Here is a 27,596-nt window from a genome sequence, read left to right on the forward strand (position 1 = left end):
AGTGCTCTCCACCTCCACATTCCCCACTCCTGCACAGCGCTCTCCACATCCCCCGCTCCTGCACAGTGCTCTCCACATCCCCCGCTCCTGCACAGTGCTCTCCATGTCCCCTGCTCCTGCACAGTGCTCTCCACATTCCCCACTCCTGCACAGTGCTCTCCACATCCCCCGCTCCTGCACAGCGCTCTCCACATCCCCCGCTCCTGCACAGAGCTCTCCACATCCCCCGCTCCTGCACAGCGCTCTCCATGCCTCCCGCACCTGCACAGCACTCTCCACGTCCCCCGCTCCTGCATAGTGCTCTCCACGACGTCCCCCGCTCCTGCACACTGCTCTCCACGTCTCCCGCTCCTGCACAGAGCTCTCCACATCCCCCGCTCCTGCACAGCGCTCTCCACGTCCCCCGCTCCTGCACAGCGCTCTCCACATCCCTCACTCCTGCACAGCGCTCTCCACATCCCCCGCTCCTGCACAGTGCTCTCCATGTCCTCCGCTCCTGCATAGTGCTCTCCACGTCCCCTGCTCCTGCACAGCGCTCTCCACGTCCCCCGCTCCTGCACAGCGCTCTCCACTTCCCCCACTCCTGCATAGCACTCCCCACATCCCCCGCTCCTGCACAGCGCTCTCCACGTCCCCCACTCCTGCACAGCGCTCTCCACGTCCCCCACTCCTGCACAGCACTCTCCACTTCCCCCGTTCCTGCACAGAGCTCTCCACGTCCCCCACTCCTGCACAGCGCTCCGCACATCCCCCAATCCTGCACAGCGCTCTCCACATCCCCTGCTCCTTCACAGCCCTCTCCACATCCCCCACTCCTGCACAGCGCTCCTCACGTCCCCTGCTCCTCCACAGCGCTCTCCATGTCCCCCGCTCCTGCACAGCGCTCTCCATGTTCCCCGCTCCTGCACAGCGCTCTCCATGTTCCCCGCTCCTGCACAGCGCTCTCCACATCCCCCACTCCTGCACAGCGCTCTCCACATCCCCCGCTCCTGTACAGAGCTCTCCACGTCCCCCACTCCTGCACAGAGCTCTCCACGTCCCCCAGTCCTGCACAGCGCTCTCCACTTCCCCCACTCCTGCAGAGCTCTCCATGTCCCCCACTCCTGAACAGCGCTTCCCACGTCCCTCGATCCTGCACAGCGCTCTTCACGTCCGCACTCCTGCACAGTGCTCCTCATGTCTCCTGCTCCTGCACAGCGCTCTCTGCGTCCCCCGCTCCTGCACAGCGCTCTCCACGTCCCCTGCTCCTGCATAGCGCTCTCCACATCTCTCACTCCTGCACTGCGCTCTCAATGTGACTGCAGTGCATTCACCTTTATACACCCTTGTAGACAAGAAAAATGCCTGTTTATTTTCCCCACAACCACTCCAGGATCCCGTTAACCGTTACATGCACATGCAGAGTGTAGACTCCATATCTTTCAGCATGCAAGATATGGTGTACGGATCCAAGAAATTGGTGCATACATCTATTTCCTACATGAACTAGGCAAAATAGGATAGTTGACCCTATTACAGTATTTTTACCAAATCATTTTTCTAGGTTAAAAGTAAAAAAAAAAACGTATAGATACTTTTTAAGAATGACTAACCAGATAGGACATCTTTCTATTAGTATAATAGTGGAATGTGGTCTTGTGTTAGTATAGAACTAAGAGCTCTTTTTATCACGGTAGCTTTGTATAAAAAGTGATTTGCATTAAATTCTTGCTATAAAAGTCTAGCATACCAACATTGTGACCCCCGATGACATGACTACCTGGTAATACCCAGCTGTATAAAGTTAGGGTTCTCCTTTAACCAGATATCAGCAGAGCCTTACATACACTTCAATGGTTTACATGAAGGGGGCTGGCTGACTGCTTAGTTCAATAGCTAGGCCATCCCATTCCCTGCATATAAATCAATGAGAGAGGCTGGTTTGGCAATTGAAATATTCTGTGAGCCAGCCCCTTGCACAACTGGTCTGGTCACTTGCAGATATAAGTGCTTTTTAATGCACAGATAAGTCAGGATAAATAATGCTGACCATTCTATGTCTTTACACCATATTTAGGTTTGACCTAGATTCCAATGTATATTTCAGGTACCAATGAAAGTGCACCTTTGCCAAATTACTACGAGCTTTTAGAGTTTGATCCCCTGGCGGAGAACTCCAAGACTGAGTACGTACAACTGCATATAATGTGTCACAGGTGTTGTATTGTTTGGCCATTGTCATTATGAATGTGATACATCAATCTCAATGTTATTCCATGCCATTTTACCTTTTAAGACATGTGTTCAATCCACAAATTTACTCCCATTTGGGAATATCTCTCCAAATATTTCCAAAGCACTGGACATTTTGATGACCTATCTGTAGGACAGATCATCAATATCAGATTGATTGAGCAAATAACAGCCAATCAGTGAGGGTTCCGGGTGTCGGACCCCCATTAATCTGATATGAATCATCAATCCTGTGGGTGTTGTGACCCAACAATCCCCTTAACGTCATATTTTTGTTGTGATGTGGAATGTAACAAGCCCATGACGTTGTTTTCTGTAATTTGAACCCCACAATTTCCAGACCACCAGGTGGTTCCAAACTAAGATTGGGACTTCAGATTCTGAATTTACTGATTTTTTTTTTTTATTGAAGGACATACAGTGCCTTGCAAAAGTATTCGGCCCCCTTGAAATTTTCAACCTTTTCCCACATATCATGCTTCAAACATAAAGATACCAAATGTAAATTTTTGATGAAGAATCAACAACAAGTGGAACACAATTGTGAAGTTGAACGAAATTTATTGGTTATTTTACATTTTTGTGGAAATTCAAATACTGAAAAGTGGGGCGTGCAATATTATTCGGCCCCTTTAACTTAATACTTTGCTGCGCCACCTTTTGCTGCGATTACAGCTGCAAGTCGCTTGGGGTATGTCTCTATCAGTTTTGTACATCGAGAGACTGAAATTCTTCCCCATTCTTCCTTGGCAAACAGCTCGAGCTCAGTGAGGTTTGATGGAGATCGTTTGTGAACAGCAGTTTTCAACTCTTTCCACAGATTCTCGATTGGATCGAGGTCTGGACTTAGACTTGGCCATTCTAACACCTGGATATGTTTATTTGTGAACCATTCCATTGTAGATTTTGCTTTATGCTTAGGATCATTGTCTTGTTGGAAGACAAATCTCCATCCCAGTCTCAGGTCTTTTGCATACTCCAACAGGTTTTCTTCAAGAATGGTCCTGTATTTGGCTCCATCTATCTTCCCATCAATTTTAACCATCTTCCCTGTCCCTGCTGAAGAAAAGCAGGCCCAAACCATGATGCTGCCACCACAATGTTTGACAGTGGGGATGGTGTGTTCAGGGTGATGAGCTGTGTTGCCTTTATGCCAAACATATCGTTTGGCATTGTTGCCAAAAAGTTCGATTTTGGTTTCATCTGACCAGAGCACCTTCTTCCACATGTTTGGGGTGTCTCCCAGGTGACTTGTTGCAAACTTTAAACTACACTTTTTATGGATATTTTTGAGAAATGGCTTTCTTCTTGCCACTCTTCCATAAAAGCCAGATTTGTACAGTGTACGACTGATTGGTGTCCTATGGACAGACTGTCCCACCTCAGCTGTAGATCTCTGCAGTTCATCCAGAGTGATCATGGGTCTCTTGGCTGCATCTCTGATCAGTCTTCTCCTTGTTTGAGATAAAAGTTTAGAGGGATGGCCGGGTCTTGGTAGATTTGCAGTGGTATGATACTCCTTCCATTTCAATATGATCGCTTGCACAGTGCTCCTTGAGATGTTTAAAGTTTTGGAAATCATTTTGTATCCAAATCTGGCTTTAAACTTCTCCACAACAGTATCACGGACCTGTCTGTTGTGTTCCTTGGTCTTCATGATGCTCTCTGTGCTTCAAACAGAACCCTGAGACTATCACAGAGCAGGTGCATTTATACGGAGACTTGATTACACACAGGTGGATTATATTTATCATCATTAGGCATTTAGGACAACATTGGATCATTCAGAGATCCACAATGAACTTCTGGAGTGAGTTTGCTGCACTGAAAGAAAAGGGGCCGAATAATATTGCACGCCCCACTTTTCAGTATTTGAATTTCCACAAAAAATTAAAATAACCAATACATTTCGTTCAACTTCACAATTATGTTCCACTTATTGTTGATTCTTCACCAAAAATATACATTTGTTATCTTTATGTTCTTTGGTATCTTTATGACGTCCTCTTTTTTCTCTTTTCCCCTCTCTTTGTGCAATTGTTTTTGGCGTTCCTCCATTTCTTACACAACCAGGGAGCTGCTCACTTTTCTACTTGCTAAGAGGAGTTTATATTTCTATATCAGGATTTATTGTGATCTTGCATTAAGTTCCTTTTTCTGCTGTCTCCCTGGGGACGCCCGATGTGAGACATCAGGTGATTTAAGATTTATTGGCATTGATACTGTTTTCAAGGGCTAATTATCCATGTGTGCACACATATACATGCTGCACTTTGCCTTGACATTGTATTGTTATGTCACAGTCATATGGGACTTTTGGTTATGTGTTTTGTCTTTTAATGGTTTTATTATGTCTGCTAATAAATATTGCACATAATTTCAACATTGCCTTGTGATTTGGGGTATGCGCCTTGTATGCACGGATCTTTTTCTCCTCCTCTCCACATGTTTAGCCTCTCTGTGTACGAGGCAGCAGCCCCATCCATATTAGTCCTTATTTAGATATGCCCTATAGTAGTGCTCCCTACCTTTTTTGTTCTTGAAGCATGATATGTGGGAAAAGGTTGAAAAGTTCAAGGGGGCCGGATACTTTCTCAAAGGCACTGTAGTGGAAGTATATACTAGAGAAGGTTGGATGTAAAAGTAAGAAATAACAATACATCTATATAGAGGGGAAAATTGTGTGAAAGTCAGACTGAGAGAAGACAACAGGAGCTGAATAGACACAGCAAAGGAGAACCTTTGTTCTATTAACTGGCATTGTGGCCCAAACCCACACCTATATTTTGAGTAACTCTTCTCTGACATGGTGCTCGGGAGTCTAAAGACCCCCATTCACATTGGAGTACATTTGACTGTACATGCTGATTTTGATGGAGCAGCTATCTAATGTGTATGGAGGTCTCCCAACAACTCTTCAGTTGACACCAGGAATTTAGAATTTAAATACCCACTGCTTTTCTTATTCCTGGATTTAACACACCACCAGAGATATCTGGCAAAAAATTACTCTCCTTTCCCTATAGAGAAATCAAGCATGTGGATCGCCCCCAGACACAGGGCCACGAGTTCTCGGTACCGGGCCTCTCTGGTTCGGTTCAGAGGCCGTCACGGTGGCTAGACCCAGTCCGCGACCCTGCTATGGGGCGTCCAATAAAGGTGGTACAGTCTGTCAGGGATTCGTGACGCCACCTGTGGTGTTCGGTCAGGGTGACCGACGCTGCTGTGGGGTCCGCTGGGGTGATGGAATGGCAGCTAGATGGTATATCTTCCCACAGGTGAAGTATGTCCCCAGGGTTTCCCAGTAAGGTGGATGGTGATGGTGTAGGGTGCAGTCAATAACGAGGACACAAGGTTGCAGTCTCTTTACCTCTTTACTGTAGACTTCAGGATCCTCAATCCAAAGCACGCTTAACAGGGCTTTCTGAGACCGGCCGGTCCGATGGGCACATCCAGAGTTCCCTTTGCAGGTGGGAATCAGTGCCTACCACTAGCGCCTGTGTGTTGTAGTGCTACCCTGCTGAGCATTCGGAATAGTCCTCACAACTTCTGTTCTTCTTCGTTCTTTCTTTCTATATATCTTTCTCTTGTTCCGTATGTTACTAGTTTCTCGTCCCCCAGGTATGTTATGGCTAGGACGCACCCGTATGACGGGAAGGCTCGGAGCTCTTCCGGGACCCTAGAGACGCCCCTCTCCACGCGTTGCCCCCTATGTTTTCATAGGAAATTTAAGGTAGACAGCCAACCTATAATTAACTGTCCTGTGGAGTTCGAAGTAAGGCCTAGAGTCAGTTACTCCCACGGTGTTCCGGCCACCGGCTACGTGCCTCAGTAGGATGTTGCCTCGGTCTCACGGCATGACTCCTACTGGTTCTCCTTTGTGCTCTATCTTGTTTCTCACTGTTCCACAATATCCTTCCCTTCGTGTCACTTTCTTAGGATACCGCCGCGGGGTGTGCAGGCGCGGTTCCGTAACGTTCTGCTCTGTTCGCTAGGCGCCTGCCAGGTTCCCATACCTGACAGGGACCCTCCTGTGTCTTCTCCCTGCAACACCCCCTGCCACGGGATGTTGCCTGAATCCAACCCAGTCAGCTTCTGACTAACTTCCTATCCAACCCCTAGTTTTACCAGTGTGAGGAGTGGCCCAATAAATAAAGCCTTTTTCTCCCCCTAGTGGCCGGAGTGTGAAGTGTAATGTGTGCTGGTGATACCTGGTCAGTAGAATTCCTTCAGTGCCATCAGACGTACCATCACTCCCCTTAGTGGCAGAGCGTCATACTGCAACGACCAGATCTCTGGGGCGCTGCACATGCATGGCCAGACATACCATGCATGTCTATGGTAGGGACAGTAGAGATAGCTGCAGACTGAACACAGTTGTATGGCGATTTATCTAAGCAGTACTAGCTGTAGATAAGAGAGATGTATGGAGGAAATCTGATTTTGGAATCTCATCTGCCCTGGTAAGATCAGCAAAACTTGTCATTATTATATTTACTAATATGCAAAGGCACTCCTTAACACTGGCACCGCAACACCAAGAAGGGAACGTCCTGGAATTATGGAAATCACAGGATGGATAATCATGGAACTGGTATGGGAATGATGAAAAAAGGGAAACAACATTGTCTTGATTCATTCATTCAATATTTTCTTGGTGTAGCAATTTTGATGTTAGGTACTGTGAATACATTTATATATATATATTGTAAGCGGGTCACTGGTAAAATTCTAGAAAGAAGATGTGTTTGACTGAGGTTATTAGCTTCAGTGCGATAAAGCTGGAAATTTGGTCTAGCATGTTATGTGCTGAGAGGGGCTAATTGGCCATGATAGGGCCAGGTTTTTTTGAACAACTAAAGAGTTGGGCGAGACTGCTGTTCACCATATCTCCACCTAAGGGTATGTTCCAGGAAGTAAAAGTTTAACCTCTGAACTCAATCAAGGTTGTGTGTTCTGAAACTGAGCTGACTTCGGCTGCGTTCACATTAGCGTTGCGTCGGGCGCAGCCCCGGCGACGCATGCACATTCGCCCCTATATTTAACATGGGGGGAGCATGGACATGCGTTGCACTTGCGTTTTGTGACGCATGCGTCACTGTGGTGCATGCATCAGGGCGCAGAGGACGCTGCATGGTGCAGTTTTTTCTGCGCCAAAAACCATGCAAAAGTGGACGCATGCGTCACAAAACGCTGCATTGTGCATGCGTTTACATTTGCGTTGTGCGTTGCATCGCCGACGCTGCACCGCACAACGCAAATGTGAACATAGCCTTCCAGAGCTGTGCTCTTGTTAAATAATTATACAGATTGCAGTGAGTGCTGTTTGTTTATGCCAACAAGACTAAATATGGCTATTTTGTTTTGGACTGGTTTATGATGCATGTTTTTAATAAACCAGTTGAACATGTAAATGTAAATTATCCCTCTGAGTACCTCATTAAGCAGCCATGTGAGCAGATCTACGACAATATATACAGTATATATATATATATATATATATATATATATATATATATATCCAGTATATAAATCTATCTTTCTATCTATCTATCTATCTATCTATCTATCTATATGCACAACTTCAAAAAATATAAAGGGAACACTAATATGCCACATCCTAGATATCACTGAATGAAATATTCCAATTGCAAGTCTTTATTCATTGCATAGTGGAATGTGTTGAGAACAATACAACGTAAAAAATTTCAATGTAAATCAAAATTAATATCCCATGGAGGTCTGGATTTGGAGTGATACTCAAAATCAAAGTGGGAAATCAAATTAAAGACTGATCCAACTTCAGTGGAAATGCCTCAAGACAAGGAAATGACGCTCAGTATTGTGTGTGGCTTCTCTGTGACTGTATGACCTCCTTACAAGGCCTGGGCATGGTCTTGATGAAGTGGTAGATCTTCTCCTGAGGGATTTCCATCCAGACCTGAAATAAAGCATCAGTTAACTCCTGGACAGTCTGTAGTGCAACGTGGCATTGGTGGATTGAACGAGACATGATGTCCCAAATGTGCTCGATTGGATTCGGGTCAGGGGAACGGGAGGCCAGTCCATAGCATCAACGCCTTCATCATGCAGGAACTGCTGACATACTTCAATCACATGAGGTCTAGCATTGTCATGCAGCAGAAGGAACCCAGGGTCCAGTGCACCTGCATATGGTCTCACAATGAGTCTGAGAATCTCATCCCGGTACCTAATGGCAGTCAGGGTACCTCTGCCTAGCACATGGAGGGCTGTGTGGCCCTCCAACAAATGCCTCCCACACCATTACTGACCCACTGCCAAACGGTCATGCTGGAGGATGTTGCAGGCAGCAGAACATTCTCCACAGCATCTCCAGACTCTGTCACGTCTGTCACATGTACTCAGTGTGAACCTGCTCTCATTCGTGAAAAGCACAGAGCGCCAATGTCGAATCTGCCAATCTTGGTGTTCTCTGGCAAAAGCCAATCACCCTGCACGGTGTTGGGCTGTGAGCACAACACCCTCTTGTGGACATCGGACCCTCATACCACGCTCAGTCTTTTTCTGACAGTTTGAGTAGACACATGGATGTTAGTGGCCTGGTGGAGGTCACTTTGCAGGGGTCTGTCACTGCTTTTCCTGTTCCACCTTGCACAAAGAAGAAGGTAGCAGTCCTTCTGCTGGATTGTTGCCCTCTTACAGCCCTCTCCATGACTCCTGGTATATTGGACTGTCTCCTGGTATCTGCTCCATGCTCTAGACACTGTGCTGACAGCTCACATTGATGTGCCATCCTGGATAAGCTGCACTACCTGAGCAACTTCTGTGGGTTGTAGACACAGTCTCATGCTACTGTACAACACCTCTAGAGGTGAGAGCAATGACAAAATGAAAAAGTGACCAAAACAACAGCCAAAAAGGATGAAAACAGAGAACTGCCTATAATTTCTACCTGTCGTCTGTCCAATTGCACAACAGCAGGAGAAAATGATGCACAATCAGCATTGATTCATAACTGGACAAGTTGATTTCACAGCAGTGTGATTGACTTTGAGATACATTGTGTTGTTAAGTGTTCCCTTTATTTTTTTGAGCAGTGTGTATATATTGGCTGTGTGCCTTGCTGCAATGTCATACCTCGTGTCATCTTCATCATCATGGTAGATGGCAGATTTTTATCAAGAATGTCTAGGTACATTTGTTCATTCATCCTTCATTCAATAATATGAAGTTTTCCAGTACCATATGTTGAAAATTAGCCCCACACCATGATGTTATCACCTCCAAACTTCACTGTTGGTATGGTGTTTTTGGAGTGATATGCAGTGTCTTTTGACTTCCAAACATGGTGTGTATCATGGCATCCAAATAGTTCAATTTTGGTCTCATCTGTCCAGATTATATTCTCCCAATATTTCACAGGTTTGACTAAATGTTGTTGAGCAAACATTAAACATGCTTGAACAGACTTTTTGTGTGGTGATCATGCATATAGGACATGGATGTTGAGTTCATTACTTATTGTTTTCTTTGAAACAATTGTACCTACTGATTCAAGGTCTTTCTGTAGCTCTCCACAGCTCCACAACTTAATATATGGACATTTATTATTTGATTTCTTTGCCTGTGTTGATTGGATGGGTTGTTACCAACATCTGGTGAGAATTTCATGTCAAGAGCACATTTAGAAATATACTGTATTTACGTTAAAAATTGGTGATGCGTTCAATACTTCTTTCACCCTCTGTGTATATTGCTGCATTGCTGGATAGGATAGGATTAATTACCAGCTCTGCAGTGTTTGACTAGAAGCACCTGCAGTGTTTCTCTAAGAAGCGGGAAGTAGATTTAAGTGTGGCAGTTTCCTGAGGGAGTGTCAGTCTGTTAGATGAAGCAGACTTGAATGTGCTGCTGATGAGTGAAAAGCTAAAATGTGAACTGTAGCTGGGAGACAAAGACAAGCCAGGGATCGTGCCTGTTCTGTGTATTAAGGTTGCTCCAGGAGAAAGGACTGCAATTTCCTTTGGTGAGCCCGCAATGACATATGTGATCCCGATTAAATGCATAGGCCATGTGCATAGAACCACAAGTATCAATGGATGCTAAGGACAACAGCTGTTTTGTTTGACCGAGCTGAGGTTAGCTCAGCTGTATAGGAGTACCCAAAGTCTATTCTGTTTATTTATTGCCTGGATAAGGCTAGGGATTTATGTTTATAATTTTGTTTTGGTCCTCTGCAACCTGTGGAAAGCAATAAAAACTGCACATGTTTGGACCAAAACTGCATTGCATGTGTGAACACTACTTAAGGCCTAATGCCTACCAGACGGAGTGAAATGGTCAAAATTACTGTTATTGTGAACAGTTAAGCAAGTTGAAGATGAAATGATCTCTAAAAGGCCTAAAGTTAAAGATGACACATTTTCTTTGTATTTTAGGCAAAAAAAATATGTATCGTTTTTCATTTTAAAATTACTAAAAGGAAAATGGCCCTATGCAAAAAGTTTGGGCACCCTGCCTGCACGGTTAGAACCTAGTAGCAACCCCTTTTGAAAATGCAACAGCTTGTAAACGCTTTTTATAGCCAGTGTGATGCAGTGACCCCTGTTGCAGCTAGGGGGCGCTGTGTGTGCTCCTCGGGATATGCATGAAGGAGTGTCTGTGGTTATAATGGTGGTGAAACAGTGACTGGCAGAATTGTAATTGGCCGATATGTGGCGCAGAGGGAGTCTGCGTGGTAAGTCTCACATAATGTTGTTGTTCTGGGACTTGTAGTCTCACAAGTGTTTGTATAGTTGAAAGGGAGACTTACTAGGCTAGTTGTGAGAGATGGGAGGGTCAAACTAGCCACACACCCACACTCCCGCCTAGGGGAGTGGTTACAGGTAGATAATGTGACCAGGGTGAGGGTCACATGTTCCTGTGTGGTTTCTGTGTATGGATCTGAATGGTCCATGTGCTGAAGGTCCTGGAGAGCCTATGTGTTGGGAGTGCCATCTCCCTGAATAGCACATGGTGGGGCTTTGGACCTGGTGGCCTGGGTGTTGGACGGTCCCAGCCGGGGACAGACGTCCTTAATAGCACCTGGACAGGCTAGCTGTGTGATCCTGGATGGCTTGTGTGTTGGGAGTTCCTACGTGGGGACTGGATCCCTGGACAGCATACTGAAATGCCGTGGATCAGGTGGCCTGGGTGTTGGACAGTTCCAGCCGGGGATGTACGTCCTGAATAGCACCTGGACAGGCCACATGCCTGTGTTGGGAGTCCTGGGAGTAAGACTACCTGAACAGCACGTGGGAAGGAGTGAACTGTTCATGATGTGGTTTATGATACCTTAATAAGCCAAATAGACTGTTTTGTGTGAAAAACCGTGCCCGTGTGCCTAAATATCGTGGCCAAGCGAGTGTACCCCCTTACACCAACCAAGAGTCTTTCAATTCTTGTTTGAGGGATTTTCATACATTTTTCCTTGGAAAATCCTTCCAGTTCTGTGAGATTCCTGGGTCGTCTTGCACGAACTTCTCCTACATACAGAAATGTAGAAATGAGCGAATTAGATCGGGTCCCTGCTTATTCAGCAAGCTATAGCACTTACCGAATAAGCTGCAGAGGGAACCAGATACCTGGATCACGTCGGCTGATCAGCTGTTCCGAGCCACAGCTGCATGTGTCGTGGCTATGTGACAGGCAGAACAGATGCATGGAGAGCCCAAGAAACAGGCACGCCATGCATGTGTTGTGCCTGTCTCACAGCCGCGACACATGCAGCTGCAGCGTGGGATGGCTGATCAGCCGGCGCACTCCATGTACCCGGGTTCCCTCTGCATCATATTCGGTAATCGCTATAGCTTGCCGAATAAGCAGGGACCCGATCAAAATCGCTCATTTCTACAGAGGACATGTTTCCAAAATGCATCAGGCTTGTGTAGATGTTCTTCTGCATACTTCTGACGCTGAATTTTATGGTGAGGATGCCGGAGAGGTTTCCTCTGATGACTCTTCCATGCTTTCAAATAAGCTGCTGCAAGAGTGGCCTGGTAGTGACTTTCTCCTCTCTCCCCATTGAAATCACACACATTCTCGGCCGAGCGCTCATATGTATGGGAAGTTGGGAAAGATAGCTATTTCATTTATTTGACCAGCAGACAGCTCTGCATTAGTAGCCTTCATATCATCTAGGACATAAATATGAATAAAGCTTATGTGCCAGTTATTTCTATTGGTATGTATGTGATTATATACATGTTACGAGATCACTGCTTAAGCGCCTTTTTTCCCAAACTGAGCCAGTCAAAATCTTCAGCAAATCTCCATGCCCTTTATAATAGATTACTAGTGAGATTTGCTGGACCCCTACAGGAGAACCCCTGTGGGAGCTGTAATAAAAGCTGGTGATAATGAGTGTCACATATAGCAGAGAGAACGCTGAGTGACAATTATTGTAACAGCCTGACGGATGGGGAAACCACAAAGCTTTATATTTACTGGTGATTATTATTATTCACTATTTTAGGTCTGCAAGTTACTGGCCAGAGTAATATTAATGTGTTTCCTTTATTCCAGCTCTATTTATGAAGAAATTGACAGCACAACATGGAAACCAATGAAGCATTCTAGCTAGCGCTCTCTGCATGGTAATAACTCTTATGTTTCTGTTCTTTAATATACCTTTGTATTTGCGGCAGGATTTCAGCGGATTCAGACTAGCATAAATAATATGAGATTGCAAAAAAAGAAACTGTGCAATTCTAGTCCTTCCGCTGTGCCTGGTATTGCAGATCAACCCTATTTAAATGGATGTGGTCAGGCTACAATACCAGACACAACCATAGACAAGTGCTCCTAAGAAGACGATTCACACGTAGTCAGGAGGCAATATTGCCTAAGGTCACTGTCACGGCACAGCTGTCGGATGACCCAGGACGATTGGCTCCTTCCCTGTCTCTAACACTAGGGGCGCCCTGGCTTGCTCTGCTCTCTAGGATACTTCAGATTGCCAAGATGCTGGGGCCCCCGCCATTGTCTTATCTCCTAAGTTAGCCCTCTGTCTGTTCTCTTCCCCCAACCAGGGAAGAGGGGGTACTACTGTGCACTGTAGTACACCAACCCGACAAAAAAGGGAGCGCAAACAAGGGTTAGCAGAAAACTCCAGGCATAGAAAATATTCACTCACATATAACAGAGGAATGCACCGGGGCGTGGAGGTACTAAACCAAAATAGAGAAGGATAGGAAGTTACCACACATATAAACCAAGCAACAATCACAGATAACTCCTCCAACTCTCCTTCTCATATGAACTCCTCTCCCTCCGTTAGTCATGCAGCAATAAAGCTAGCTCTGACAAGTATTAGTATCACAGCCCAGATTAGAAAGGGATAAAGGAGTGGCTAACTGGGCACAGCTGTGAGCACAGGGATTTCCAACATGGCCGATTAGCCTCTGTTCTGCCAGAAGAAATAAACACATTTAAAATGATTGAGAAGTGGCTCTTCTGAGTTTCAGAGTAGGATCAATCAGACGCTGCTGTCCACTGGCTCCACTCTGTCACGGTAAGCCCGTCACAGCCTCCTTCGCATATCCTTATTTTTACACAGACCGCGTGTCCCTTCAAATCACAAGGCGACATGCCCGTTTTTTTCCAGCAGCACAGATAACAAGGGGTAATACAAGTCTATGAGTCCGTGAAATACACAATGGTATCCGTTTGCCATCCGTGTGCTGTCCATATTTAACATGTCAAAGTATAGGAGAAGCTTTGTAATCTAATTCTGTCTTTATCCATACTGGAAAAACACTGATGAATAATGGTAAAAACAGACACACGGACCGTACACTGATGGTAAAAACGGACACACAGACCGTACACTGATGGTAAAAACGGACACACAGACCGTACACTGATGGTAAAAATGGACACACAGACTGTACACTGATGGTAAAAATAGGCACACTAACCATGCACTGATGGTAAAAACGGACACACAGACCATACACTGATGGTAAAAATGGGCACACTGACCATACACTGATGGTAAAAACGGACACACAGACCGTACACTGATGGTAAAAATGGGCACACGGATAATACACTGATGGTATAAATGGATACACGGAGCATATAAAATAGTGCCTATAAAAAATTACCAAAATTAGCCTCTATGTTTTCCCTTAAAGGGAAGGTGCCGCGTTTTAATATTGTAAAAAAAAAAAAAAAAAGACCTCTTTAACCCCTTCACCCCAAAGCCTGTTTTCACCTAAGTGACAGGGCCAATTTTTACAATTCTGACCACTGTCACTTTATGAGGTTATAACTCTGAAACGCTTCAACGGATCCTGGTGATTCTGACATTGTTTTCTCGTGACATATTGTACTTCATGATAGTGGTAAAACTTCTTCGATATGACTTGCATTTATTTGTGAAAAAAACAAAAATTTGTCGGAAATTATGAAAATTTAGCAATTTTCAAACTCTTAGTTTTTATGCCCTTAAATTAGAGAGTTATATCACATAATATAGTTAATAAACAACATTTCCCACATGTCTGCTTTACATCAGCACAATTTTGGAAACATAATTTTTTTTTGTTAGGACGTTATAAGGGTTAAAAGTTGACCAGCGATTTCTCATTTTTGCAACAAAATTTGCAAAACCATTTTTTTACGGACCACCTCACACTTGAAGTGACTTTGAGGGGTCTATATGACAGAAAATGCCCAAAAGTGACACCATTCTAAAAACTGCACCCCTCAAGGTACTCAAAACCACATTCAAAAAGTTTATTAACCCTTCAGGTGCTTCACAGGAATTTTTTGAATGTTTAAAAAAATTGAACATTTAACTTTTTTTCACAAAATTTTTACTTCAGGTCCAATTTGTTTCATTTTACCAAGGGTAACAGGAGAAATTGGACCACAAAAGTCGTTGTACAATTTGTCCTGAGTACGCCGATACCCCATATGTGGGGGTAAACCACTGTTTGGGCACATGGCAGAGCTCGGAAGGGAAGGAGCGCTATTTGACTTTTCAATGCAAGATTTGCTGGAATTGAGATCGGAGCCCATGTCACGATTGGAGAGCCCCTGATGTGCCTAAACAGTGGAAACCCCCACAGGTGACACCATTTTGGAAAGTAGACCCCCTAAGGAACTAATCTAGATGTGTGGTGAGCACTTTGAACCTCCAAGTGCTTCACAGAAGTTTATAATGTAGAGCCGTAAAAAAAAAAATTTTATTAATTTTCACAAAAAATGATCTTTTTGCCCCAAATTTTTTATTTTCCCAAGGGTAAAAGGATAAATTGTACCCCAAAAGTTGTTGTGCAATTTGTCCTGAGTACGTCGATACTTCATATATGGGGATAAACCACTGTTTGAGCGCATGGCAGAGCTCGGAAGGGAAGGAGTGCCATTTGACTTTTCAATGCAAAATTGGCTGGAATTGAGATCGGACGCCATGTCGCATTTGGAGAGCCCCTGACGTGCCTTAACAGTGGAAACCCCCCACAAGTGACCCCATTTTGGAAAGAAGACCCCCTAATGAACTTATCTAGATGTGTGGTGAGCACTTTTAACCCCCAATTGTTTCACTAAAGTTTAGAATGTAGCATTGTGAAAATTAAAAAATCATTTTTTCTTTCCACAAAATGATGTTTTAGCCCGCAATTTTTTTTTCCCAAGGGTAACAGGAGAAATTGGACCACAAATGTTATTGTCCAATTTGTCCTGAGTACGATGATACCCCACATGTGGGGGGGAACCACCGTTTGAGTGCATGGCAGAGCTCGGAAGGGAAGGAGCACCGTTTGAAATGCAGACTTAGATGGAATGGACTGCAGGTGTCATGTTGCATTTGCAGAGCCCCTGATGTACCTAAACAGTAGAAACCCCCCACAAGTGACCCCATATTGGAAACTAGACCCCCAAAGGAACTTATCTAGATGTGTTGTGAGAGCTTCGAACCAACAAGTGTTTCACTACAGTTTATAACGCAGAGCCGTGAAAATAAAAAATTTTTTTTTTTTCCACGAAAATGATATTTTATCCCCTATGTTTTTATTTTCCCAAGGGTAACAGGACAAATTGGACCCCAAAAGTTGTTGTCCAACTTGTCCTGAGAACGCTGATACCCCATATGTTGGGGGGAACCACTGTTTGGGTGCACGGCAGAGCTCGAAAGGGAAGGAGCGCCATTTGAAATGCAGACTTAGATGGATTGGTCTGCAGGCGTCATGTTGCATTTGCAGAGCCCCTGATGTACCTAAACAGTAGAAACCCCCCACAAGTGACCCCATATTGGAAACTAGACCCCAAAGGAACTTATCTAGATGTGTTGTGAGAGCTTCGAACCAACAAGTGTTTCACTACAGTTTATAACGCAGAGCCGTGAAAATAAAAAATATTTTTTTTTTCCACGAAAATGATATTTTATCCCCTATGTTTTTATTTTCCCAAGGGTAACAGGACAAATTGGACCCCAAAAGTTGTTGTCCAACTTGTCCTGAGAACGCTGATACCCCATATGTTGGGGGGAACCACTGTTTGGGCACACAGGAGAACTCGGAAGGGAAGGAGCCCTGTTTTACTTTTTCAAAGCAGAATTGGCTGGAATTGAGATCGGACGCCATGTCGCGTTTGGAGAGCCCCTGATGTGCCTAAACAGTGGAAACCCCCAATTATAACTGAAACCCTAACCCCAACCCTAACTCTAGCCCTAACCCTAGCCCTAACCCTAGCCCTAACCCTAACCCTAGCCCTAACCCTAGCACTAACCCTAGCACTAACCCTAGCACTAATGGGAAAATGGAAATAAATACATTTTTTTACATTTTATTATTTTTCCCTAACTAAGGGGGTGATGAAGGGGGGTTTGATTTACTTTTATAGCGTTTTTTTGGCGGATTTTTATGATTGGCAGCCGTCACACACTAAAAGACGCTTTTTATTGCAAAAAATAGTTTTTGCATCACCACATTTTGAGAGCTATAATTTATCCATATTTTGGCCCACAGAGTCATGTGAGATCTTGTTTTTTGCGGGATGAGTTGACGTTTTTATTGGTAACATTTTCAGGCAGATGACATTTTTTGATCGCTTTTTATTCCGATTTTTGGGAGGCGGAATGAACAAAAACCAGCAATTCCTGAATTTCTTTTAGGGGGGGCGTTTATACCGTTCCACGTGTGGTAAAATGGATAAAGCAGTTTTATTCTTCGGGTCAGTACGATTACAGCGATACCTCATTTATGTAATTTTTTTATGTTTTGGCGCTTTTACACAATAAAAACTATTTTATATAAAAAAATAATTGTTTTTTGCATCGCATTATTCTGAGAGCTATAACTTTTTTATTTTTCTGCTGATGATGCTGTATGGCGGCTTTTTTTTTGCGGGACAAGATGACGTTTTCAGCGGTACCATGGTTATTTATATCCGTCGTTTTGATCGCGTGTTATTCCACTTTTTGTTCGCCTGTATGATAATAAAGCGTTGTTTTTTGCCTTGTTTTTTTTTTTTTTTTTTGCGGTGTTCACTGAAGGGGTTAACTAGTGGGATAGTTTTATAGAGCGGGTCGTTACGGACGCGGCGATACCAAATATGTGTACATTTATTGTTTTTTTTTTTTTTTTACATAAATAAATGGATTTATTGGGAAATGTTTTTTTTTTTTAATTTGGGGATTTTTTTTTTTTTTTACTTTCTAACATTGTCCCAGGGTGGGACATCTCTGTATTAGATCAGATCGTTGATCTGACACTGTGCATAGCAGTCTCTCAGCAGGCGCCGGCTAGCCAGGTCACTTCATGACCCGGAAGGAGTCCGGCGGCCATCTTGGATCCGGGGACTCCTTCCGGGTCACCGGAGCAACGCGATCTCATTGCGTTGCTCCGGTGGGAGAGCACAGGGAGCCCCCGTCCCTGCGCGATCCCCCTCTATGCCGCTGTCACTACTGACAGCGGCATCAGAGGGGTTAAATGCCCGCGATCGGCGATAGCGCCGATCGTGGGCATTGCTGCGGGGTGTCAGCTGTCATATACAGCTGACACCCGCACCCGATCACCGCGGCGCTCAGCGCGAGACCGCGGTGATCGATGCGCCGTACTACTACTGCTGCTGGCACTAATGCAGTGCCGGCAGCGCAGTACTAGTACGGCGCATGGCGCGAAGGGGTTAATTGCTTATTTTTATGTTATTTTCAAGTGCATGGTATTTATTGTTTTTTTTTTTATTCATTTTTTTTTCTGCCACTGGGCGCCGCCATTTTCATTTGCAGGACTGTAAGTGTAGCTGCACGACACTTACAGTCTTCACATACGGCTGCCCTGGGCATAGACAGCTGTAGTCGGAAGGCGACCCCATAGCTAGCAATGCATTACACATAAGCTTCTCTCTGCTCTGATGTGGCCACGCCCCCTGGGCTGTCTCCACATCACAGTAGAGGCAGGAGATCGGCGCCATCTTGCTTCAGCCACAGTGGAGTGTACCTGACTGTGAGCTGCTCCACTGTGACTGAGAGCCGTGCTGTTGGAGGGGCAGCTCCATCTGTCTCCCCTCACATTGTCAGCGGCCGTTCCCTGTCTTCTGCTGCCTGGTGTGTGGCTGAATCTCTAGAATCGCTAGAGAGGGTGAAGTGCTGGGGTCTGATGTTCTCTTATCAGGAGCTGCAGAGAGGTAACAGAGGGGGATGGGGGAGGCTCTGTGCTGCTCGACCTCTCACTGCAGCTCCTCACAGGACATCAGACCCTGCATCTATCACTATACTGTGCTGAGCCATGTATCTAATCCTCTCCTGTGTAATACTGTCTGCTGAGCAGTGTATCTAATCCTATCCTGTGCTGACCTGTGTATCTAATCCTGTGAAATACTGACTGCTGAGCCGTGTATCTAATCCTCTCCTGTGTGATACTGTCTGCTGAGCCGTGTATCTAATCCTATCCTGTGTGATACTGTCTGCTGAGCCGTGTATCTAATCCTATCCTGTGCTGACCTGTGTATCTAATACTGTGGAATACTGACTGCTGAGCCGTGTATCTAATCCTCTCCTGTGTGATAATGTCTGGTGAGCCGTGTATCTAATCCTATCCTGTGTGATAATGTCTGGTGAGCCGTGTATCTAATCCTATCCTGTGTGATAGTGTCTGCTGAGCCGTGTATCTAATCCTCTCCTGTGTGATACTGTCTGCTGAGCCGTGTATCTAATCCTATCCTGTGTGATACTGTCTGCTGAGCCGTGTATCTAATCCTCTCCTGTGTGATAGTGTCTGCTGAGCCGTGTATCTAATCCTCTCCTGTGTGATACTGTCTGCTGAGCCGTGTATCTAATCCTCTCCTGTGTGATACTGTCTGGTGAGCCGTGTATCTAATCCTCTCCTGTGTGATACTGTCTGCTGAGCCGTGTATCTAATCCTATCCTGTGTGATAGTGTCTGCTGAGCTGTGTATCTAATCCTCTCCTGTGTGATACTATCTGGTGAGCCGTGTATCTAATCCTCTCCTGTGTGATACTGTCTGCTGAGCCGTGTATCTAATCCTATCCTGTGTGATACTGTCTGCTGAGCCATGAATCTAATCCTCTCCTGTGTGATAGTGTCTGCTGAGCCGTGAATCTAATCCTCTCCTGTGTGATAGTGTCTGCTGAGCCGTGTATCTAATCCTATCCTGTGCTGACCTGTGTATCTAATCCTCCTGTGGAATACTGACTGCTGAGCCATGTATCTAATCCTCTCCTGTGTGATAGTGTCTGCTGAGCCGTGTATCTAATCCTATCCTGTGTGATAGTGTCTGCTGAGCCGTGTATCTAATCCTCTCCTGTGTGATACTGTCTGCTGAGCCGTGTATCTAATCCTATCCTGTGTGATACTGTCTGGTGAGCCGTGTATCTAATCCTCTCCTGTGTGATAGCGTCTGCTGAGCCGTGTATCTAATCCTCTCCTGTGTGATACTGTCTGCTGAGCCGTGTATCTAATCCTATCCTGTGTGATACTGTCTGCTGAGCCGTGTATCTAATCCTATCCTGTGCTGACCTGTGTATCTAATCCTCCTGTTGAATACTGACTGCTGAGCCGTGTATCTAATCCTATCCTGTGTGATACTGTCTGGTGAGCCGTGTATCTAATCCTCTCCTGTGTGATACTGTCTGGTGAGCCGTGTATCTAATCCTCTCCTGTGTGATACTGTCTGCTGAGCCGTGTATCTAATCCTCTCCTGTGTGATAGTGTCTGCTGAGCCGTGTATCTAATCCTATCCTGTGCTGACCTGTGTATCTAATCCTCCTGTGGAATACTGACTGCTGAGCCGTGTATCTAATCCTCTCCTGTGTGATACTGTCTGGTGAGCCGTGTATCTAATCCTCTCCTGTGTGATAGTGTCTGCTGAGCCGTGTATCTAATCCTCTCCTGTGTGATACTGTCTGGTGAGCCGTGTATCTAATCCTCTCCTGTGTGATACTGTCTGGTGAGCCGTGTATCTAATCCTCTCCTGTGTGATAGTGTCTGCTGAGCCGTGTATCTAATCCTCTCCTGTGTGATAGTGTCTGCTGAGCCGTGTATCTAATCCTCTCCTGTGTAATACTGTCTGCTGAGCAGTATATCTAATCCTATCCTGTGCTGACCTGTGTATCTAATCCTGTGGAATACTGACTGCTGAGCCGTGTATCTAATCCTCTCCTGTGTGATAATGTCTGGTGAGCCGTGTATCTAATCCTATCCTGTGTGATAATGTCTGGTGAGCCGTGTATCTAATCCTATCCTGTGTGATAGTGTCTGCTGAGCCGTGTATCTAATCCTCTCCTGTGTGATACTGTCTGCTGAGCCGTGTATCTAATCCTATCCTGTGTGATACTGTCTGCTGAGCCGTGTATCTAATCCTCTCCTGTGTGATAGTGTCTGCTGAGCCGTGTATCTAATCCTCTCCTGTGTGATACTGTCTGGTGAGCCGTGTATCTAATCCTCTCCTGTGTGATACTGTCTGGTGAGCCGTGTATCTAATCCTCTCCTGTGTGATACTGTCTGCTGAGCCGTGTATCTAATCCTATCCTGTGTGATAGTGTCTGCTGAGCTGTGTATCTAATCCTCTCCTGTGTGATACTATCTGGTGAGCCGTGTATCTAATCCTCTCCTGTGTGATACTGTCTGCTGAGCCGTGTATCTAATCCTATCCTGTGTGATACTGTCTGCTGAGCCATGAATCTAATCCTCTCCTGTGTGATAGTGTCTGCTGAGCCGTGAATCTAATCCTCTCCTGTGTGATAGTGTCTGCTGAGCCGTGTATCTAATCCTATCCTGTGCTGACCTGTGTATCTAATCCTCCTGTGGAATACTGACTGCTGAGCCATGTATCTAATCCTCTCCTGTGTGATAGTGTCTGCTGAGCCGTGTATCTAATCCTATCCTGTGTGATAGTGTCTGCTGAGCCGTGTATCTAATCCTCTCCTGTGTGATACTGTCTGCTGAGCCGTGTATCTAATCCTATCCTGTGTGATACTGTCTGGTGAGCCGTGTATCTAATCCTCTCCTGTGTGATAGCGTCTGCTGAGCCGTGTATCTAATCCTCTCCTGTGTGATACTGTCTGCTGAGCCGTGTATCTAATCCTATCCTGTGTGATACTGTCTGCTGAGCCGTGTATCTAATCCTATCCTGTGCTGACCTGTGTATCTAATCCTCCTGTTGAATACTGACTGCTGAGCCGTGTATCTAATCCTATCCTGTGTGATACTGTCTGGTGAGCCGTGTATCTAATCCTCTCCTCTGTGATACTGTCTGGTGAGCCGTGTATCTAATCCTCTCCTGTGTGATACTGTCTGCTGAGCCGTGTATCTAATCCTCTCCTGTGTGATAGTGTCTGCTGAGCCGTGTATCTAATCCTATCCTGTGCTGACCTGTGTATCTAATCCTCCTGTGGAATACTGACTGCTGAGCCGTGTATCTAATCCTCTCCTGTGTGATACTGTCTGGTGAGCCGTGTATCTAATCCTCTCCTGTGTGATAGTGTCTGCTGAGCCGTGTATCTAATCCTCTCCTGTGTGATACTGTCTGGTGAGCCGTGTATCTAATCCTCTCCTGTGTGATACTGTCTGGTGAGCCGTGTATCTAATCCTCTCCTGTGTGATAGTGTCTGCTGAGCCGTGTATCTAATCCTCTCCTGTGTGATAGTGTCTGCTGAGCCGTGTATCTAATCCTCTCCTGTGTAATACTGTCTGCTGAGCAGTATATCTAATCCTATCCTGTGCTGACCTGTGTATCTAATCCTGTGGAATACTGACTGCTGAGCCGTGTATCTAATCCTCTCCTGTGTGATAGTGTCTGCTGAGCCGTGTATCTAATCCTATCCTGTGTGATACTGTCTGCTGAGCCGTGTATCTAATCCTATCCTGTGCTGACCTGTGTATCTAATACTGTGGAATACTGACTGCTGAGCCGTGTATCTAATCCTCTCCTGTGTGATAATGTCTGGTGAGCCATGTATCTAATCCTATCCTGTGTGATAATGTCTGGTGAGCCGTGTATCTAATCCTATCCTGTGTGATAGTGTCTGCTGAGCAGTGTATCTAATCCTATCCTGTGCTGACCTGTGTATCTAATCCTATCCTGTACTGACCTGTGTATCTAATACTGTGGAATACTGACTGCTGAGCCGTGTATCTAATCCTCTCCTGTGTGATACTGTCTGGTGAGCCGTGTATCTAATCCTATCCTGTGTGATAGTGTCTGCTGAGCCGTGTATCTAATCCTATCCTGTGTGATACTGTCTGCTGAGCCGTGTATCTAATCCTATCCTGTGTGATACTGTGTGGTGAGCCGTGTATCTAATCCTCTCCTGTGTGATAGTGTCTGCTGAGCCGTGTATCTAATCCTCTCCTGTGTGATACTGTCTGCTGAGCCGTGTATCTAATCCTATCCTGTGTGATAGTGTCTGCTGAGCCGTGTATCTAATCCTCTCCTGTGTGATACTGTCTGCTGAGCCGTGTATCTAATCCTATCCTGTGTGATAGTGTCTGCTGAGCCGTGTATCTAATCCTCTCCTGTGTGATAGTGTCTGGTGAGCCGTGTATCTAATCCTCTCCTGTGTGATAGTGTCTGCTGAGCTGTGTATCTAATCCTCTCCTGTGTGATACTGTCTGCTGAGCCGTGTATCTAATCCTCTCCTGTGTGATAGTGTCTGCTGAGCCATGTATCTAATCCTCTCCTGTGTGATAGTGTCTGCTGAGCCGTGTATCTAATCCTCTCCTGTGTGATAGTGTCTGCTGAGCCGTGTATCTAATCCTATCCTGTGTGATAGTGTCTGGTGAGCCGTGTATCTAATCCTCTCCTGTGTGATAGTGTCTGGTGAGCCGTGTATCTAATCCTCTCCTGTGTGATAGTGTCTGGTGAGCCGTGTATCTAATCCTCTCCTGTGTGATAGTGTCTGGTGAGCCGTGTATCTAATCCTCTCCTGTGTGATAGTGTCTGCTGAGCCGTGTATCTAATCCTCTCCTGTGTGATACTGTCTGCTGAGCCGTGTATCTAATCCTCTCCTGTGTGATACTGTCTGCTGAGCCGTGTATCTAATCCTCTCCTGTGTGATAGTGTCTGCTGAGCCGTGTATCTAATCCTATCCTGTGTAATACTGTCTGGTGAGCCGTGTATCTAATCCTCTCCTGTGTGATACTGTCTGGTGAGCCGTGTATCTAATCCTCTCCTGTGTGATACTGTCTGCTGAGCCGTGTATCTAATCCTCTCCTGTGTGATAGTGTCTGCTGAGCTGTGTATCTAATCCTATCCTGTGCTGACCTGTATATCTAATCCTCCTGTGGAATACTGACTGCTGAGCCGTGTATCTAATCCTCTCCTGTGTGATAGTGTCTGCTGAGCCGTGTATCTAATCCTATCCTGTGTGATACTGTCTGCTGAGCCGTGTATCTAATCCTCTCCTGTGTGATACTGTCTGGTGAGCCGTGTATCTAATCCTCTCCTGTGTGATAGTGTCTGCTGAGCCGTGTATCTAATCCTATCCTGTGTGATACTGTCTGGTGAGCCGTGTATCTAATCCTCTCCTGTGTGATACTGTCTGCTGAGCCGTGTATCTAATCCTCTCCTGTGTGATAGTGTCTGCTGAGTCGTGTATCTAATCCTATCCTGTGTGATACTGTCTGGTGAGCCGTGTATCTAATCCTCTCCTGTGTGATACTGTCTGGTGAGCCGTGTATCTAATCCACTCCTGTGTGATACTGTCTGCTGAGCCGTGTATCTAATCCTCTCCTGTGTGATACTGTCTGCTGAGCCGTGTATCTAATCCTCTCCTGTGTGATACTGTCTGCTGAGTCGTGTATCTAATCCTCTCCTGTGTGATAGTGTCTGCTGAGCCGTGTATCTAATCCTATCCTGTGCTGACCTGTGTATCTAATCCTCCTGTTGAATACTGACTGCTGAGCCGTGTATCTAATCCTATCCTGTGTGATACTGTCTGGTGAGCCGTGTATCTAATCCTCTCCTGTGTGATACTGTCTGGTGAGCCGTGTATCTAATCCTCTCCTGTGTGATACTGTCTGCTGAGCCGTGTATCTAATCCTCTCCTGTGTGATAGTGTCTGCTGAGCCGTGTATCTAATCCTATCCTGTGCTGACCTGTGTATCTAATCCTCCTGTGGAATACTGACTGCTGAGCCGTGTATCTAATCCTCTCCTGTGTGATAGTGTCTGCTGAGCCGTGTATCTAATCCTCTCCTGTGTGATACTGTTTGCTGAGCCGTGTATCTAATCCTCTCCTGTGTGATAGTGTCTGCTGAGCCGTGTATCTAATCCTATCCTGTGTGATAGTGTCTGCTGAGCCGTGTATCTAATCCTCTCCTGTGTGATAGTGTCTGCTGAGCCGTGTATCTAATCCTCTCCTGTGTGATAGTGTCTGCTGAGCCGTGTATCTAATCCTATCCTGTGTGATACTGTCTGGTGAGCCGTGTATCTAATCCTCTCCTGTGTGATAGTGTCTGGTGAGCCGTGTATCTAATCCTCTCCTGTGTGATAGTGTCTGGTGAGCCGTGTATCTAATCCTCTCCTGTGTGATAGTGTCTAGTGAGCCGTGTATCTAATCCTCTCCTGTGTGATACTGTCTGGTGAGCCGTGTATCTAATCCTCTCCTGTGTGATAGTGTCTGCTGAGCCGTGTATCTAATCCTCTCCTGTGTGATACTGTCTGCTGAGCCGTGTATCTAATCCTATCCTGTGTGATACTGTCTGCTGAGCCGTGTATCTAATCCTCTCCTGTGTGATAGTGTCTGCTGAGCCATGTATCTAATCCTCTCCTGTGTGATACTGTCTGGTGAGCCGTGTATCTAATCCTCTCCTGTGTGATAGTGTCTGCTGAGCCGTGTATCTAATCCTCTCCTGTGTGATACTGTCTGCTGAGCCGTGTATCTAATCCTCTCCTGTGTGATAGTGTCTGCTGAGCCGTGTATCTAATCCTATCCTGTGCTGACCTGTGTATCTAATCCTCCTGTTGAATACTGACTGCTGAGCCGTGTATCTAATCCTATCCTGTGTGATACTGTCTGGTGAGCCGTGTATCTAATCCTCTCCTGTGTGATACTGTCTGGTGAGCCGTGTATCTAATCCTCTCCTGTGTGATACTGTCTGCTGAGCCGTGTATCTAATCCTCTCCTGTGTGATAGTGTCTGCTGAGCCGTGTATCTAATCCTATCCTGTGCTGACCTGTGTATCTAATCCTCCTGTGGAATACTGACTGCTGAGCCGTGTATCTAATCCTCTCCTGTGTGATACTGTCTGGTGAGCCGTGTATCGAATCCTCTCCTGTGTGATAGTGTCTGCTGAGCCGTGTATCTAATCCTCTCCTGTGTGATACTGTCTGGTGAGCCGTGTATCTAATCCTCTCCTGTGTGATAGTGTCTGCTGAGCCGTGTATCTAATCCTCTCCTGTGTGATAGTGTCTGCTGAGCCGTGTATCTAATCCTCTCCTGTGTAATACTGTCTGCTGAGCAGTGTATCTAATCCTATCCTGTGCTGACCTGTGTATCTAATCCTGTGGAATACTGACTGCTGAGCCGTGTATCTAATCCTCTCCTGTGTGATAGTGTCTGCTGAGCCGTGTATCTAATCCTCTCCTGTGTAATACTGTCTGCTGAGCAGTGTATCTAATCCTATCCTGTGCTGACCTGTGTATCTAATCCTGTGGAATACTGACTGCTGAGCCGTGTATCTAATCCTCTCCTGTGTGATAGTGTCTGCTGAGCCGTGTATCTAATCCTCTCCTGTGTGATAGTGTCTGCTGAGCCGTGTATCTAATCCTCTCCTGTGTGATACTGTCTGGTGAGCCGTGTATCTAATCCTCTCCTGTGTGATAGTGTCTGGTGAGCCGTGTATCTAATCCTCTCCTGTGTGATAGTGTCTGCTGAGCCGTGTATCTAATCCTCTCCTGTGTGATAGTGTCTAGTGAGCCGTGTATCTAATCCTCTCCTGTGTGATACTGTCTGGTGAGTTGTGTATCTAATCCTATCCTGTGCTGACCTGTGTATCTAATACTGTGGAATACTGACTGCTGAGCCGTGTATCTAATCCTCTCCTGTGTGATAATGTCTGGTGAGCCGTGTATCTAATCCTATCCTGTGTGATAGTGTCTGTTGAGCAGTGTATCTAATCCTATCCTGTGCTGACCTGTGTATCTAATCCTATCCTGTACTGACCTGTGTATCTAATACTGTGGAATACTGACTGCTGAGCCGTGTATCTAATCCTCTCCTGTGTGATACTGTCTGGTGAGCCGTGTATCTAATCCTATCCTGTGTGATAGTGTCTGCTGAGCCGTGTATCTAATCCTCTCCTGTGTGATACTGTCTGCTGAGCCGTGTATCTAATCCTATCCTGTGTGATACTGTCTGGTGAGCCGTGTATCTAATCCTCTCCTGTGTGATAGTGTCTGCTGAGCCGTGTATCTAATCCTCTCCTGTGTGATACTGTCTGCTGAGCCGTGTATCTAATCCTATCCTGTGTGATAGTGTCTGCTGAGCCGTGTATCTAATCCTCTCCTGTGTGATACTGTCTGCTGAGCCGTGTATCTAATCCTATCCTGTGTGATAGTGTCTGCTGAGCCGTGTATCTAATCCTCTCCTGTGTGATAGTGTCTGGTGAGCCGTGTATCTAATCCTCTCCTGTGTGATAGTGTCTGCTGAGCCGTGTATCTAATCCTATCCTGTGTGATAGTGTCTGCTGAGCCGTGTATCTAATCCTCTCCTGTGTGATACTGTCTGCTGAGCCGTGTATCTAATCCTCTCCTGTGTGATAGTGTCTGGTGAGCCGTGTATCTAATCCTCTCCTGTGTGATAGTGTCTGCTGAGCCGTGTATCTAATCCTCTCCTGTGTGATACTGTCTGCTGAGCCGTGTATCTAATCCTCTCCTG

The 27,596-nt window shown here is 45.6% G+C and overlaps 1 protein-coding gene across 1 annotated transcript in view; it reads left to right on the plus strand.

Moving 5' to 3' along the window:
* Positions 1-27,596, plus strand: part of TOM1L1 (target of myb1 like 1 membrane trafficking protein) — a 199,952-nt gene that overhangs the window by 137,949 nt on the left and 34,407 nt on the right. The window contains exons 14-15 of the mRNA XM_069752503.1: positions 2,087-2,165; positions 12,778-12,848. Coding sequence (XP_069608604.1) covers positions 2,087-2,165; positions 12,778-12,835 — 137 coding nt within the window. The 3' untranslated portion in view covers positions 12,836-12,848. The remainder of the gene's footprint in view (positions 1-2,086; positions 2,166-12,777; positions 12,849-27,596) is intronic.

This window comes from Ranitomeya imitator, chromosome 2 (assembly GCF_032444005.1).
Source record: "Ranitomeya imitator isolate aRanImi1 chromosome 2, aRanImi1.pri, whole genome shotgun sequence".
Lineage (NCBI taxonomy): Eukaryota > Metazoa > Chordata > Amphibia > Anura > Dendrobatidae > Ranitomeya > Ranitomeya imitator.